We start from the raw sequence: 17,500 nt of genomic DNA, 5'->3' as shown, positions 1-17,500 counted from the left end.
CACCACCAGAAGCAAATCCTGTTTTGTTTTCTGTCGGTTGGACTTCTGATGGGTGACGCTTGGGTGAGTGCCGGGCACTTACCTGCTACGATTGTCCTGTGGTTTCCTCCTTTGCTGGGCCTTGGGGGTGCTCATGGACCTCCGTGGGACTTTTGAAGGCGGGCTGCTGGGCTTCCTGCTCTTCCCTCGTGGCGGGGACCATGGGTTGCGGGGCTTCTCGGGTCCCCGTGGTTTCTGCTCCTGGATCCTGGACTCTTTGCGCCCCGGGGCTTTGTTTTTCTTTGCGGCTTGCCCCGGTGGCCTGACTGCTGCTTGGCCGTGTTTGGGATTCTGTCACCGAGCACCCTCACGCCCTGCCCTTTGCCGGTTCTGGTAGGCGGGGCGCGCTCGCCTCCTGGCTCCGGATCCGTCCTCCCTTCATCTGGCATTGCGGGGGACGTTTTCTTCCTGAGTGGGGCTGCGTTGTAGACGCTGTCGGCGGGATGCCGTTCCCGGCTCCTGCTCTTCATTTCTGCATGTGAGGGCACCCGGGTGGACTCCGGGTTCCCTTCCTTCCTTTCCTGATTGGCTGCCCGGCTCATTGCGATGACGTCATCGCCTCCTTTCTGCATTGGTGACTCGGGGTGTTTTCCTTCATCGGCTGCTCCTGGATGACTAGTTTTTTCTGCCCCTCCTTCTCCTTCCTCGGTTTCCAAGGGGCTGCAGCTGTGGGGTGAGTGTTTTCCTCCTATTTATGGCGGGATTCGGTTTTCTTCGCTTCTGTACCGCTTGTGGAGTTGCTGCGCGTTCCGTGCTGCTTTGCTGGTTTGCTGTGTCTTGTGGATTTGCTGTTTACGATGGGGAAACACCATAGGAAGTGAAAGCATCTCTCCTGTTGAGTCTTCCTCCTCCTCTTCCGACAGTAGTGATTCTGCCCCTGCTGGTTTGGGTGGCTCTAAGCGGCTGAAGCGCCTTATTTTGGAGACGCTGTCCAGTCTCAAGGCTTCCAAGAAGGGTGCTGGGGGTCACTCTGAGGTGGCTGCCCCCCTCTATTCGGATATTTCTTCCTCCGCTTCCTCTGATGAGTCCACCTTGGGTGCGGTGGATCTGCAGGGCAAGTACATTTCTAAGGACCTGATGCCTGATCTCCTGTGCCATGTTCGGGAGAATATGGGTTTCCCTGTGGATTCTGTGCCCAGTACCTCCCAGGACACTGTTCTGCCGCAGTTTCGGAAGGCTGTGTCTTCTTCCATGCCCGTCCACCCCTTTGTCATGGATGTCCTCCTTAAGGAGTGGAAAGACCCGGACCATATTACTTTGCCCAGGTTCATGTCTAAACTGTATCCCTTGCAGGATGCGGAGGTTGCCCTGCCTGATTCGGTGCAGGTGGATTCTGTGGTTGCTTCTCTGGTTGGCAGACCTTCCATGGCAGATGATAATATCCTAAAGGATGGCGTTGAAAAAAGATTGACTCTGCTCTTAAGAAGTCTTATGCTGGCTCTCACCTGGCTCTGAGGTCTGGGGTGTATGGTGCGTATGTTGCGCAGTCCTTGTTGACGGACTTCAAGACTCTATTTTCTACTATTCAGGAGGGGGGCTCTTGTCCTGATTTACTGGAGTCTATGGAACGTCAAGCGGAGTTCCTTTCTGACATTGCGTTTGACTCCGTTAGGGCTTCGGCTCTTTCTTGTGGTTCCTCTGTTGCTGCCCGTCGGAACTTGCTGCTGAAGGGTTGGAAGACGGATGCTGCTCAGCGTTCTATGGCCTTGCGGTTGCCGTTTTCTGGTACTCATCTTTTTGGGGACGCCCTGGAGGGCAAGCTCCATAAGGTCTTCAAGGAGAGGAAGCATTCGTTTTCTTTTCGTCATACTCCTGCTCTTAAGGGGTCCTCATTCTCGAGTGCCAGGTCTTTTCGCCAGCCTTCCAGGTTCCAGCAGTCATTTCGAGGCCAGCGTGGTGCTAGAGGGTCCTTTTCTAGGCGGTTCCAGAAGAAGTCCCAGCCGGATGGTGGTTCGGGCGCTCCTCGTTCCTGACTACGCCGTTCCGGTGCCCGCTCTCGCTGGTGGTCGGCCTGCGGTTGGTGGGAGGCTGAGGTTGTTCCTCCCCGTTTGGCTGCTGACGACCTCCGACCAGTGGGTGCTGGATGTTGTGTCCAAGGGTTACCGGATGGAGTTCCTGTCTCCCCCGCCTCCCTCGGGTGTTGTGGTGACCCCCTTGCCTTCGGATCCTACTCGCCGTCTGGCGGGTGTCCAGGTTCTGTTCAGCAAGCTGGCGATTGTGCCGGTCCCCCCGCGGGAACGTGGGCTGGGGCCTTATTCCGTTGTATTTGTGGTCCCGAAGATCACGTGGGGTTTCCGTGTGGTCATCAATCTTCGGGCCCTGAACTTGTTTGTGCGCAAGATCACGTTCAAGATGGAGACTCTGCAGAAGGTGATCCCCTTGATTCAGGAGGGCTGGGTGTTCACCTCGCTGGATCTCCAGGATGCCTACCTCCATGTTCCAATGGCGTTGGAGGATCAGCGGTTCCTGCGCTTCTGTATGGGGGTCTTCACTGGCAGTTCTGCGTCCTTCCCTTTGGTCTCCGGTTCGCCCCCAGGGTGTTCACCAAGGTGGCGGCTCCCTTGGTGGCTCATCTTCATCTCCTGGGGGTGTCAGTTTTTCTGTACCTGGACGACTGGTTACTGCAGGCTCCTTCTCCGGAGGTTATGTATCGCCACCTTTCCTTGACCATGCATACGCTAGGGGTTCATGGTTTCCTGGTCAATCTGCCGAAGAGTCACCTGGAGCCCGCCACTCGGAGGACCTTCATTGGGGCTGTGTTCGACTCAGTTCTGGGCAAAGTCTTTCTCCCGGAGTCGAGGATTCTGCGTCTTCAGTCTTTGCTGAGGACTTTGCTGGCCCGGGATTCGGCTCCTCTCCTGCAGTGGCTGGTGGTTCAGGGACACATGTCTGCCACTGTGTTCACGGTGCCCTGGGCCAGGGTTCATCTTCGGCCTCTGTTGTGGCATGTTCAGCGTTGGGTGCCCTTTCCTGTCCAGGACTGCTCGATTCCTGTGCCGGTATCTCCAGAGTTGGTGGCTGCTCTGCAGTGGTGGCTGGATTCTTCCAATCTGTCGAAGGGTCTCTGGTTCCATCCCCCGCCCCCCCTTGGTGTTGACGACAGATGCCAGCGCTTCCGGCTGGGGTGCGACTTTGGGTCCTTGGGCGGTGCAGGCGCGTTGGCTCCCCTCGGAGTCGCGCCGGTCTTCGAATTGGAGGGAGCCGTCTGCTGTGGAGAGGGCGCTTCGCCTTTTCAAGGGTCGTCTTCTGGGGTGCAATGTGTTGGTGAGGTCGGACAACACTGTGACCGTGGCCTACATCAACCACCAGGGCAGTACACGCTGCCTCTCACTGAACTTGGTGGCGTGTGCGATTGAGAGTTGGGCAGAGCGTCATCTGGTGGCCATCTCTGCCTTGCACATTCGTGGTGTGGACAACGTGGTGGCAGATTCCTTGAGTCGGAGGTTCCCGTCCTCTCTCTCCCTGTGTCTGGCCCCGCGGATTTTCGGGATGCTCTGCCAGAGGTTCGGGACTCCGGAGTTGGACCGGTTTGCTTCCCGGACGGATGCCCTGCTTCCCCTGTTCTGCTCCCGGTCTCCGGAGTTGGGGGCTTGGGGGGTGGATGCCTTGTCTGTCCTTTGGCCCCCTTGGCTCCTCTATGCGTCCCCCCCCCCCCCCTTTCCTCTGATCCCTGCTTTCTTGCTGAAGGTTCAGCGGGTGGGGGCTCAAGTGGTGGCTGTTCTCCCTTACTGGCCTCGCCGCTCCTGGTTTCCTCTGCTGCCGAGTCTGGCGGTGGGCCCTCCGTGGATCCTGCCCCGCTACCCGTCTCCTCTGGGTTCCCCGTCTCCCTCCCTGTTGGTTCCTCTCACCATGGCGGTCTGGAGGTTGAACGGCTGTCTCTTGGAGTCCGGGGTCTGCCGGATCACCTTATCACTGTGATGCAGGCTTCTCGTAGGAAGTCCACTCTGGCCTCCTATTCCAAGCACTGGGCTTCTTTTTCTGCTTGGTGTGTTGCCCTGGGCCTGTCCCCTGCCTCCTGTGCTGTTGCCTCTATTCTGCAGTTTTTTTTGGAGGGCTTTCAGAAGAGTTATGCGCCGTCTACGTTGAAGGGTCAGTGGGCTGCTATCCGGGCCTTTCGGGATCCGGCTTCTCTTCTTCCTTCGGACGGGTTGTTGGTTTCCTGTCGGTTTCGGAGTTTCTCTCTTTCTGCTCCTTCTGTCCGCTCTCCGGTTCCTCCTTGGGACCTGTCTTTGGTTCTGGGTGCCTTGCAGTCCCCTCCCTTTGAGCCTTTGGATTCCGTGGAGTTGAAATTCCCGTCTTTCAAGGTTGCATTTTTGGTGGCTGTTACGTCTGCTCGGAGGTTGGGTGAGCTTACGGCTTTGCGTTGTTCTCCCCCTTTGAGGTTTCTTGACGACGCGGTGGTCCTTTCCTTGGACCCCGGTTTTATGCCTAAAATACGTTCACGTTTCCATTCCTCCCAGGAGTTGGTTCTTCCTTCTCTCGGTCCTTCTCCTTCCTCTCCTTCTGATGTCTTACTCCATTCTTTGGATGCGAGGAGGGCGTTGTCTGTTTATGTTGATCGTTCTGCTGGGTTTCGGTCTTCTGACTCCCTCTTCGTGACCTTTGGTTTGGCTGGTAGGGGTAAGGCTGCCTCTCGTCTTACTTTGGGTCGCTGGATTAAGGCTGTGATCTTGTTGGCGTACCAGGGCTCTGGTTTGCCTTGCCCGTCTGGGATTCAGGCTAGATCTACCAGGGGTGTGTCTGCTTCCTGGGCTGCTTTCCATGGGGTTCCCCTTGAGGAGATCTGTAGGGCGGGGACCTGGGCGTCCGAGTCCACCTTTGTGCGACATTATCGCTTGAATTGTGCTCTGTCTTGCCGCCCTAATTTTGGTTCTGGTGTGTTGCAAGCTGTGGGGATCCCCCCTTCTGTTTGAATCTGTTTATTTCTGTTTGTTAATAAACTGTGTCTTGCTGCACTCCTTGGTATCTGTTCTGTTTCTGTTTGTGGTGTGCCAAAGGCCTTTGTGGGGTTGCTTTGGTATGCCTCATGAGTGATGACTGGGTCGGGGTCGAGGACGAGGGACGTAGAGGTAATGCTATGATTACATAAGGTAATCCCCATTACTCTTAGTCCTACTCGTCCTCGACCCAGTCATACGACCCGCCCGCCCTCCCTTTCCAGGCCTTTGGTGCTTGGTACATCAGGATTTGCTTCTGGTGGTGAGGTGTGTTATAGCACCTGACAGGAGGGTGGGTGGAGTCTAAAAGCGTTTCCTGTTTTGTTTCCTGTCGTGTGGAATACCTCATGAGTGATGACTGGGTCGAGGACGAGTAGGACTAAGAGTAATGGGGATTACCTTATGTAATCATAGCATTCCCTTCCAAATAGCGAGTCTCAAAACCATGTACAAATGTTTTTCGGTCGCAAAACACTTGCAATTACCACCTACTTCAAGTAGATGGTAATGCATTTGCAAATAGGAAGGGGTCCGCAGGGGACCCCTTCCCCTTTGCATGCAAAATTATTTTTTAAGGGCAGTCCCAGACATGGTGGCCTGCTGAGCCCAGCAGGCCACCATCCCTGGGAGAGTGGGCATTTCCAATGGGCTCGCAAATTGCGAGAGGCTCATTATTAATGAGCCCCGCAATTTGCGAACCCATTGGGAATCCCAAAAAGTGTTAACACACTGTTGTACATTTCATTTAGCGACTCGCAATTTGCCACTTGCATTGTCGCCAATTGCGAGGCGCTAAATGAAATCCTTAGTACTTGGAGTATTTGTTTTGTGTGAACAAGTGTGTTTTTTTTTTAAATTACTGTTTTAATATTTGAAATTTAACTCCTACAAATTGCTTGGGGGTCCCCGGCTTCCAGTGGTGACTCAATAGGGGTCCTCGGGAGTCAAAAGTTTGGGAACCACTGACAGATATTAAATAGGAGGGGACGGGGGAATCCCTGCGGGAAACATGTTAACGGCTATGGGGAGGTAGAGGACAGTGGAATCCAGATCTGCTCATACTGCCCTTAGATCAAAACCAGCCCCACATAGAAGTGAGTACGGGACAGTGTTAAACGCCACCTAGAGGTCAAGCAAAATCAGCGCAGCCCTCCCGTCGGCATCCAGACAGTCCCGAATAGCCTCTGCCACCTCAACCAAAACTGTTTGTGCTGTGTGACGCCCGGAACCCAGATTGAGCTGGATGTAGGAGCGCCTTTTTTTCCACAAAATCGGTGAGCTGTTTGTTTACCACCTTCTCACACACACACCTTTGCCAATGCAGGGAGGATGGAGATAGGCCGGTAATTCCCCGGACAAAGGGGGTCCAATGACTGCTTATTCAGGAGAGGCAGGATCTTGGCCTCCTTCCAAGCCAGAGGAGGACTGCTTTCTGAAGGGACAAATTAATGATGGTGTTCACTTCTGCGTTGGCAATCTCAGCTACCGCTGCCAGTATCCTAGCAGGACAGGGGTCCGAAGGCGAGCCAGACTTTAGAACCTTAAGAATTTTGAGACATTCCAGCAGATCAACTGGCCTGAACTGGCAAAGAGTAGCCTGTATGAACAGGTGGACACTCCAAGAGTGCCTCCGAACAAATGCATTATTTACAACAAGGGGTGGTGAGGGACAGAGTCTCTGAATTAAGCAGAATACTCTCACCCAGTCAAGAGATCAGGGCTAGATTCAACACCGTTTTTTATCTCATTGCACCATCCCAGTTTCAGAACCTGGCTGTATGCAAATTAGTCTGTTCCTGTCCCAGTGCATGATGGGAACAGGGCAAACCAAACTACAAATGCTGCAGGGGGTAAATGCTGCTTCAATAGCCAGGATCTTATCCCTAAAGTAGTAGGACAGGATGTTACACCAAGAAGGTGAGGATGACAGCACATTTGCTTGGGCCACAGGGGACATGAAACTCTAGACAATCGCATACATTTCCTTCGAGTTATTGTTGGCAGATTCAATGCGGGCTGAGTAGAATTGCCCTTTAGCCAACTTGACAGCTGCATAGTAGGTCTTCTGCTTATCTCCAAGTTTTTTCTTTTCGGCTGGGCAATAACCACTCCTCCGCCAGGCCCGCTCAAGGATTTTACAGTTGTGCTTCAAAGCTTTAAGGGATGGGTAGAATTTAAAGAAATATTTTCTTAAGTGGTCTATGGTTGTGTGTTTTGAACTGATTAAATTAAGAGGTCTGTGTTTCTTGGGGACAATCAAACAAGCTTCAGAGATTTAATGGAGTTCCCACTTGTCTGAGATTCCAACCCTTCGACTGCTAGCGTCTTGCTGCTGTCTGCGTATTAGGGCAAAGGAATAAATGTCAATTATATAATTTTTAATTAAGAAAACTGGTGTAAATTCTGTAACAAGTGAGATTGTGCAAGACTCATCTTAGCTGCAAAACTGGAAAGCGAGGTTAAATTCAGTGTGAAAGCCAAGTGATTCATAGACCAGTCAATATAAACGTAAACCCTACTTGAGAAAATGAATGATAACTTTATTGGTTTGATCGTTCAATCTTTAACACTGTAGAATTTAATCACTTTCTGTGCCATGGTATATAAAGACTACAGTCAATATGACCTAAAATATAGACTTTGTTCGGGAGAGGCAAGTCTCATTCATCCAAATTAGATATTCAATAGGAGCAGACAAGTTTGAAGGCATCCTCAAAGACCTAGCAATTACTAAACTGTAGGCACACTAAAAGGTCAAAGACAACATTTACCTGCCAGACGAACTTCTTCTTTCCCGTCCAACAAAATCATTGATCAAGAGTTTTCTTTTGTACCTGGAAGAGGTAAAGTACGCTAATGGCTTAGAAACAGTAATTACACTATGTTTATCACATTGCACCCATAGCCAATAAACAGTGCAGAACTTCATGGTTATTACACATTACTACAGCAGATTAAATTCATACCCCTATCTGAAACAAAGACCCAGGTGTAAAAGTATTGATACTTACCTTGTAAGTATCTATTCGTGGTATGTTGTGCTGTAGATTCACATGTTCTGCATACTCTTGCCATCTAGTGCTAGGTTCGGACGTTTACATTTTGTTTTTCTTCCAAGGAGTCAGCAGTCATGAGATCCTGCAACAACTCTGAGGTAATGCACATGGTCACTGCTTTTATCTTCAGATGGGTTCTCTTACATCTGGTGCAGGTGCAGTGGAGCTAAAAATAACCTAAATTAAATTGATGACCATGCAAAGTTAATCTAAATTAAGTGGATATATGAATTTTCCGAGTCATCTGGAACCACCAATTACTTTCGGTGGGGTGGGTGTATGATTCTACAGCACCAGGCGATGAATAAATGCTTGCAAAATAAATAACAATCGATTCATAAATTGTGTGGCAGTGTGTGGATTCATAAATTGTGAATAGACTGTTAAGCAGTTCTCGCCATGTGGTGGCTAGTCAGATGTTTGAAGTACGCTTCTCCTGCACGTGCCTACTGGCCTGCAAGGACATAAACACTAATGTCTAGCAAATGTGTGTGGTGTTGACCAAGTAGCTGCTTTGCAAGCAAAATCTATAGGAATGTTACCCAAGAAAGCTATAGAGCCCCCGTTTTATGCAGAAGAATCTTCCCTTGGTTGCAATGAGGGGGGAGGCATAACCAGCTTGAATACATTAGACTCCTTCAAGCAATCCCTAATTTGGATACTGTGTGACTGTCTTGGATTTGAAAAAGCTACATACTCCTAAAGGATTTTGGTCCTAAGTGTAGTATAGTAATGCTCGATTTACATCTGAAGTGTGAAGTGCTCTTTCCTCTACAGACTGAAATGGGAAAGTAAACTGTCAACTCAATTGTCCGAGGTGAAAGGATAACAAAACTTTAGGATTGAATCTTAGTACTACTCGGTCCTGATGTATTTGAAAGATTAGCTCCTTTAAAATGAGCTCTACATTTCACAAGCGTGCCATAGTGAAGTAATTACTACTAGAAAAGTGAAGTTCCATGATAGGTACTGAAGTAGACCAGTATAAGGACTCAAAGGGCAGGCAGGGGGTGGGTAAGCCTAAATAGTAGAGCAATAAGATTCCAAACTGGAGCAGGCAGAGCTCTTCAAGGTATTATCCTTTTTAAACCTTCCATAAACGCTTTGATAATGGGGATACTGAACAGCGAATAAGGTTGCCCTTTTTATAGATCTGTACCAACGGCTGCAAGATAAAAGGCATATAGATGTGTAAGCTAAGCCGAACTGTTGAAGATGTAAGTAACATAATACATTTTGTTTTGTAGGATTCATAGGTCAGTGTGTTGTGCAGAATAATTAGCGTACAAATCTTCTCCACTTAGCTACATAGCATGTTCTAGTAATAGGAAACCTCGCCTACTTGAGGATGTCCATATATTCCGATGTTGGGTTAGATACCCAAACTCTAGGATTTCAGGAGCCAGATTGAGCGGTTTCGGATCTGGGTGCCGAATGTGATTGTGTGAGAAAGGCATGCTTGTTAGAGAGCTTCTCGTGGAGGTACCACCAAAAATTCTAGTACTGTGGTGTACCATAGTTGTCGGGCCCATGATGGAGCTACTAGAATTAGAGTGAGAGTTTGCTTGAGTTTACTCACTACATATGCAAGTGGGAGAGGCAGAAAAATGGAAACAAATATCCCAGATCAATTCATCCAAAGTGCACTGCCTTGTGACTGAAACCTGCAGGCAAAGTTTTGCCTCTTTGAGTTTTGTAATGTTGTAAAGAGATCCATGTCTGACGTAACCCAGATTTAGAAGTGCTGAAGGACTGGTCGGTGGAGTTCCCACTTGTTGACTTGGTGCTGCGTCCTGCTTAAGAGGTTCATGACTGGTCTACTCCCGGGAGATATTCTGCCAGGAGTTGAACATGATAGGAATTGCCCATTTCCAGATGCTTTGGGTTACCCACGATAGCTGAAGGAAATAAGTACCCAGTTTGTGTGGGTTACATCGCTGTCATTGTACGCTTTTATGAAGACTATTTTGCAGTCAATGTGTAAGAGGAAGGCTTTGAGCAGCAGCAGCTGAATTACTAGGAGCAGTCCATACTCACTGGACTGTCATGTCGAACATGTGCACCCCCCAACCACTGAGTGATGGGTCAGTGGAAATGGTCGCTTGCTAGAGTGGGTCCATGAAAGCCCATTCCTGTAGCAGATTGCTGCTGATCCACCATTGCACAGAAAGGTGAACTGAGGGCTAAATCAATATTATATTCCCCAGATTGCCCGTCGCCCAACCATTGTGATGCCAGGCATTTTTGTAGGGGCCCCAATGTGCAGCCTAGCATGAGGTACAATGACTCTGCAAGAGGCCATCATGCCAAGACGACTAATTGTCATCCTGTCTGGCAGCCAACGATGTGGCTGAAAAAAAGTGTCAGTGGTTCTGGAGATTGAGATCCTTTTGTGAATTGGGGTAGGCTTGGACTAACAGAGTTGGGCATTGCACCCAAACGGTTGAATCTGGAGTGGTCCCAAATGTGACTTTATGGCATTTATTGTGAATCCTAATTTGTGGAGCAGGGAGATGGTGGTTTGTGTATCCTGTACATATTTGACTGTTGGCACCAGCCAAATAGAGAAAGACATGCATCAAGTGAGCTGCTACTATTGCAAGACATTTTGTGAACACCCTGTAGGAAGCTGGCTCTATATTATACTAAAGTGAGGTACAGAGGATCCTTAGAGGCTTAAGTAGATAATACTAAAAGCTCAATTTGTGGTAGTGGGATTGCAGAGTTAGGCTCATCAGAGGGTTGTATTAAGCATTTGAGATACACCATACAAGCAACATTAGATGACACACAGACTAAATCGAGACTAATGGTTCTAAAAATAAAATAAAGTAATAACTTTCAACACAAAACAAAAGGAACTCAGTTGCAGGTAAAAGTTTCAAGAGTAGTGCATCGCATTGTTTAATGTGCTCCAATCGACCCTGGTTTCTTTTGTATGAGGAGGTAAGAAGCCCAGATGTAGCTGGGATGTCCTGGTGCAGCAGTTTGAGCGAGGCAGCTTTTAAGCTCCTGACATGAGGCTATATTACTTGTGTGCTCAGGCTCAGCTTGCGCACATCTGGTACTTCCCGCAGCGGTTCCAGCCGCACACTGCCGTTGAGGCAGCCTGTGCTCCCCGTGCAGCTGGTGGTGGCTGCACGTTGGGTGGACGAGGTAGGCCGCGTTTTCAGGGGGCATCTCTAAGATGCCCTCAGAGTGCATTTTACAATAAATGCAAACACTGGCAACAGTATGGGTTTTTTTGTGCTGAGAAGTTGGATACCAAACTTCTTCGACTTCAGTGTAGCCATCGTGGAGCTGAGGAGTTTATAATGACAAACTCCCAGTCTGTGTACTCAATATGGCTTCACTTCACTTAAAATGTCAAAGAATGGACATAGACACTGTAGGGGCATATTGCTCATACAGATGTGCCCTCACCTGTGGTATAGTGCACCCTGCCTTAGGGTTATGAGCCGTGCTAGAGGGATGACTTGACTATGCCACGGGCAGTGGTAGGCAGGCATGGTACATGGATGTAAAAGCAACAGCAAATCAATGCAGTTACCTCTTCCTGCTTTTTCATCTCCGTAGAATTCACAAGATCTGCAGGTTTCTGACCAATGAGGCTCTTATACTTGGCATCATGGCCTGGATTACTTCGCGTATCGATTATGCCAACAATGTGGGGATCCCAGCTTACCAGCTCCACCGGTTGCAGCTGGTGCAAAACCAGGCAGCGAGGCTAGTCTTTCGCCAGCCCAAACACCAACATGTCTCTCCGCTGCTGAAGAGCCTCCACTGGCTCCTGGTGGCCAACCGCTGCATTTTTAAACTTGGGTGCACCATCTTTAAGGCTTTATCTGATCAGGGCCCGGCATTCATTGCTTCCAGAATCCTTCGCTATGCCCCCTCACGTGACCTTCGCTGCTCTTCCCACAACTTGCTTACCATTCCTGCGTTCAAGCGGAAAAAGCACGGCGGCCTCCGATTTTCATTTCTGGCCCCCAAGCTGTGGAACTCTTTCCCGAGCAACCTCAGACTCACTCACAGCTACACTTCCTTCAGGAAACTCCTTAAAACACACTTGTTCCTACAAGCCTATGAGTAGCCACGCATCCTCCCTTTCCCCTTTCGTTCCTAGCGCCATGAAACCGCCTGTTGACCGTGCGCTGTACAAATACTTTTAACATAACAGCAATTCATCCTGAATGGTCACCATATGAAAAGGTCCTGAAAGGACGTATTGGTTCAATCACTCAGGGTTTGTAAAGCGCAGCTACTTACTTTTGAGGGCCTCGCTGGGAGGGGGGAGGGGGGGCAGGCGGAGAGAAGGGGGTTTTTAGCAGCGCACCCATCGCCTTTGCTGTCCCGGCGTCCCTTAATGTTTTCTAAAGTGAGCGACCTGGGAGCAGAAGAAATGTTCAATATCAAATGGGACCGTAAGCATGGGTTGTTGCATCTCAGGATGGAGCCTAGTAATGCACAGCCACAATTGCCTTTGTAGAAGAATTGCAGAGTGGTTACCATTGCAGAGGTTTTACCTCTTGCTGAATTGTCAGTCGCATCACGTGCACATCTAATGTATGCATCTCATAAGTGTCCCTTCATTAGCAAGATTCTCTCGCTCTACTGCGTTTGGTTATTTTGAGAAAGCAGGCATACAGAGTTAGCATTCCAATAATGACCAACCGCCACTGCTTTAGCGCATCTTCAATCCTTTTACTTTCCCCGACAGGAAGAGTAGCGTCTCCTGTTGCTTGCACTGCTTCCCATTTCCGATCCTATAAAATGTGATGAGGGGTGTAGCCTAATGTATAATGGGTGATGCTTTATACTTCCTCTCTAATCCAGGAGTGAATATCCTACTTTAAACGGAGAAGGGGTTTGAAATAATCCATTGACTGTTTTGCATGGAGTATACCCGGGGAGCAACTGAATAGTCCTTACCAGTCTGGATAAAGTGGTTACTAAATAGTCCTTCTCTTCAGGGGTGACATGCAGATCTACTTTAAGGCATATTGCAGCTCTCTATACTAACTACACTGAATTTGTGGTGTAGTCTGGAGGAGACTGCTTAATATTGTTAGGCTCCAAATCTGGACCATCCGGTGAGTCGCCATTATAGTATTCCCAAGTATTATCAAGCACTGTGAAAGTGTAGAATTCCCTACCAAATCACCTACCACAGAGTTAGAACTATGCTCCCAGTTGTTGCTGGCGTAGGGGCTGCAATGGAAGTGAATCTGCTGAGGAGCCCTACGATAGTGGACTGGTGGCTTAGTTGACCACAGGCCACTTTACTCTAACTGGCTTTTCTTGGGGGCAATGAGTTTCCCAGTCTTTGGTCAAATGGCCGTTGTACCTTGTCCAGGACCCGAGGCAGCTATAAGGACTAGGCTCCTATTCCTCTGCAGGCTGAGGTTGCGAGGCCACCTTACGTTTTGGCACAGTACTCTTCTTGTGAGGCCTTTTGGCACGACCCGTTGGTAACGGTTTTGATTTAGACTGTTTTGCCGTTGGAAGTTTAGAAGCTGCAGATTCTACCAGCGTTGGCAAGGCATGTCTGGGACTTTGACACCATGCTCATCTTGTGGCTGGGTGCCCAATCAGGATAGAGGTCTCTCATTCTCTCTCTCTGTGTGTTCCGAAGCAGTGTCTTAGTGTTCACGGGAACCATTTGACAGCAGAACACGGACCTACATGCTAAGCAGTGAGGTGCTCTACAGATCTTCTCTAGGGCATGACTCTGATAAGTCTTGCAATTTTTCTTTGTGTGCAAAGGCTGGAGGGACAACACTACTCACGAACTGTGGCGTAGTCTACAAGCCCCGGGTTTACAGCTTTGCGTCAGGACCCTTCCGACAGCAGATAGACGACTGGCCCGCTTCATTACTGCCTCTGGTGTGGAGGTCTTCCATGCGATGTACATCGAGCTACCCGCAGACTTGCCTCCTTCATACACTTTCTCCTTCTCTGCGCAGATAATCTTCTCCCACCAACGCAGTGGTCTCCATAAGGTGGGCACGTGGTCAGGCCCAACAGTATTTTATTTGATTTAAACTGCTGACACCGTAAAATCCTTGTCATGTTCCGGGGGAAGAGACAAATCGTAGAGCAGGTGTAGATCATTGTACTGGTATTTTCCATTGCACTATGGTCACCTTCGAAATAGGGTCTGATCCATTACCCCTCCGAGAACATTCTCCGCACTGGGTGACAAGCACAGAGTAGTTAGCGAGTCGGTACTTTGGAGACTGGTCATTGATGTCTTGACTGCAACACTGGATGAATATGCCATTTGGAGGCTAAAGGAAATGGCTTACAAAGCACTACATTGAGAAGAAAAGGGAGGTGTGGGTAAGTGAACCAGAACCAGTAGAATAATGTGGTTCAGGAGCAGGCAAAATGGATTGCAATAACGTTGCCAATTCCGTGCTGGGAAAACAGTTGAAGTGCACTCCTCGTAGTCGGAACACCTTACCCACCAACAGGGAGAAGTGGGTAGGCCTGGGAGAAATTTAATTTAAGCCTGCGTATTTCCAGAAATTAAGCTTTTCAAAAAACCTGAAATCAAGTAGTCACAGTAAAAACATAACAGAACGTAAACAGCTGTTCGGGTGCTCTAATTAAATACACTCCCATTTTGCCCTGAAATAAAGATTCTGCATAATCCTGCGAAAGCACATTATGTACATTTTGCACCCCCTAGTATAGCGGTGTTCATACTGGGGAGGGCAGTCATTCCCTCTACTTTAAGGCTTTGACATGTCACGTCTTAGAATCTCCCTTCCGGCAAGATGGATTCTACAAGATCAAAGCTGGAAGGAAGTGTAATTTTGGGCCGGAAAGACATGAAGATCGAGCTAGATGACAGGCATGATCACAAATGTCCAGAAGGGCTAGACACCTGAGCCAACAAGTACATCGACAAATTGGTTGGCAGCCAAGGAAATCTGGTGGTGGATGTCAAAGTAGCCAACAAGGTAGCCAGTGATACCTCACAGAAGCAGAAAGGGGAGGGGGGCATTATTTGACAAGGACTTAGTCGAAGCTATGGACAATGGTAGTACCGAGGGTTAAAGACTAACCCTGGGAGTTCGCGGAGTTGCACTACGCAGAGCTCTGCAAGCAGCAGAGCACGGTAGAAAAATGCTGTTTGCACAGTGCTGTATACTTGTCGGCACTGTGCAATCACTGAAACAGCACCATGCACAGCGCAAGCTTACCTTTTCAGACGCTCATGTAGATTTTTACCCGAGTGCAGCTTTCTCAACTCGAGCGGGCAGTTTCTCAACACAAGCAGTCGTGATCACACACGACCACTCACAATGAGAAACCTGACCCCCGCAAGGTTTATTTTCCATGCTTGCCCACTTAATGTTGGCGATCGCAAACGAGGAAAAACCTCGCTGTTCACCAATGTTAAATTGGCAAGTGAGGAAAAAAACTCTGCAAGCTCGGGAAACTCCACGAGCAGACCTCACTGCACATGGTTATCAAGTACTCCGGCTTCTGATGCGGATGTAGTGGGCATAGCAATGATCCCTAGCCTGATGAGGAAGACTTCAAACATGCGAATCTACATATTACATGCTGGGGAACAGAATAAATGTGCTTCTGGATCAACAGGTTTACGAATCAATTCAAGAGACTAAAGCAATAGCCTTAAACAAGCAGTCTTTTCTACATCGCGACGACAAAAAAAAAACGCAAGCAGCTGTGCTGAGAGTTAAGGGGGAAAATAACTGATGCACATTTGTGAACATCTCAACCACATAGCTTCGTAATGCAAGATAGTTCTTGATTGTAATAGGCTACCTAAATAAACAGCAGAGCCGCAGAAGTATGTCAGATTTTAAAACACACGCTCGTGCTACTGCCCAAATACACCAGGAGAAAGTGGCTGAACAACTACACTTGAAAGAAGAAAAAAAAAAAAAAGAGGTCGGCCTAATAACACACAAAAAGAATATTAACAAGACCTCTAATATCACTGCTTGTGTGTTGGAATGTGGTGTTGGGGTATGGTAAGCAAGTAGTGTCGACCTTAGTATGCCAAAGTTTGTGGTAAATCAAGGAGCAAAAAAGTATACCATTATATTGAATTAGTGAAAATAAGAGGTCTAGTAGCTTGCAGTAACATGGAGGCATTTTTAAACAGCCGCGATCTACAAATGCCAACGATGCTATGCATTTGACTGGGTGGAGGATAACGTGGGTAGTTTGTGGTCCGAGGGCAAGCAACACAGGCCTACTGTGCATTCTTATGCACAAGAAAATCCAGCCCCAAAAAAATAAAATCAGGACAGATACTACACTAGAAAAAGAAACCGCCAATAATTCACAAAGCTTTTAGAGGGGGACACTATCCTGGAAAGCGGGCCATACGTGTACCCAACCAAGTCTAACTATCTTGTAACCGGTTACTTATGTGCAAGCGTGCATGGACATTGATCAGGTTGGCTACAGAAGGAATGATTCAGGTTGGCTGCAGAAGGAATGATACTTGGCAAGATCTTTGATAGCATGTAGCTCCGAGGTTACTACAATTACCTACAAAAGGTCAGTCATAAGGAAACAACTTCTTACTTTCATCTCTTTACTGACCTTCCAATTTCGGCATTCACATTTGCCCGAATATTCTCTTCTTCCTCCACAGCACTTCCCCAGTCTGCACATCTGGACATCGGCTTTGGGGCTTCAGGTGTAGTAAAACTGTTGGTGAAGAGACTGCTCAAAGTTAATTTTTATCTACTACGTCCGATGCAACATTCAACAAAAAAAAAAAAAAAAAGTGGGTCGATAAGACTCCTTTAAAATCTAGGTTGATTGTAGCATACACAGAATAAGGGTTCCTCAACCTTAACCCACTTCTGAACTGGACATTGAAAGGTGGGCTTATTGCATTAGCGTTAATAATAGGAGAGTAAGGGTTTTATGCGGGTTCCTACTCCTTAGGCCCCTAGAAATACAATCATAACCAAACAAAAGGAAGGAGTAGCCCCAGAACGGAAGGTCCTAGTATTCAAAACGGAGATGTGAAAAAAAGCAAAAAAGATTTTTTTCTTTTTAAGAAACCCCTCACTCACTGACCTGGTCGGTGACATGCTTCATCATCGGGGTCCACCCAAGTGACCGAGTGCCACTTGGGTGTGCTGCGACGCCTGCAACTGCAGCGGAGCTGTTTCTTGAACCACACTTTTATTCACATTGATACTATTTGGTCAATATAAACATCAGCAGTATCTCACTTGTTTTTAACTGTGTTACACTGGCTCCAGAATAAAATTTGAGGAAGCACATGTTGTACACTTTTTAAACTTCACAATTTTTCCCTTACACATTCACTCACAAAAAGAACCAACTCCGCTGCAGTTGCAGGCGTCGCAGCCCACCCAAGTGGCACTCGGTCACTTGGGTGGACCCCGATGATGAAGCATGTCACCGACCAGGTCGGAGAGTGAGGGGTTTCTTAAAAAAAAA

General features: G+C 48.4%; 1 protein-coding gene across 4 annotated transcripts in view; it reads right to left on the bottom strand.

The window, feature by feature from the left end:
* The window catches only part of SLBP (stem-loop histone mRNA binding protein), a 120,182-nt gene that overhangs the window by 98,887 nt on the left and 3,795 nt on the right, over window positions 1–17,500 (bottom strand). For 3 of the 4 annotated variants that reach the window (XM_078678633.1, XM_078678634.1, XM_078678631.1), the window contains exons 3-4: window positions 16,625–16,747; window positions 7,748–7,810 (exon numbers count right to left, since the gene is read on the bottom strand). In XM_078678633.1, coding sequence (XP_078534759.1) covers window positions 7,748–7,810; window positions 16,625–16,747 — 186 coding nt within the window. The remainder of the gene's footprint in view (window positions 1–7,747; window positions 7,811–16,624; window positions 16,748–17,500) is intronic. The other variant, XM_078678632.1, reaches the window with a different exon arrangement.

The sequence above is a fragment of the Lissotriton helveticus genome, chromosome 2_2 (genome assembly GCF_964261635.1).
Source record: "Lissotriton helveticus chromosome 2_2, aLisHel1.1, whole genome shotgun sequence".
Taxonomy (NCBI): Eukaryota; Metazoa; Chordata; class Amphibia; order Caudata; family Salamandridae; genus Lissotriton; species Lissotriton helveticus.
This window is presented reverse-complemented; position numbering and strand designations above follow the sequence as displayed.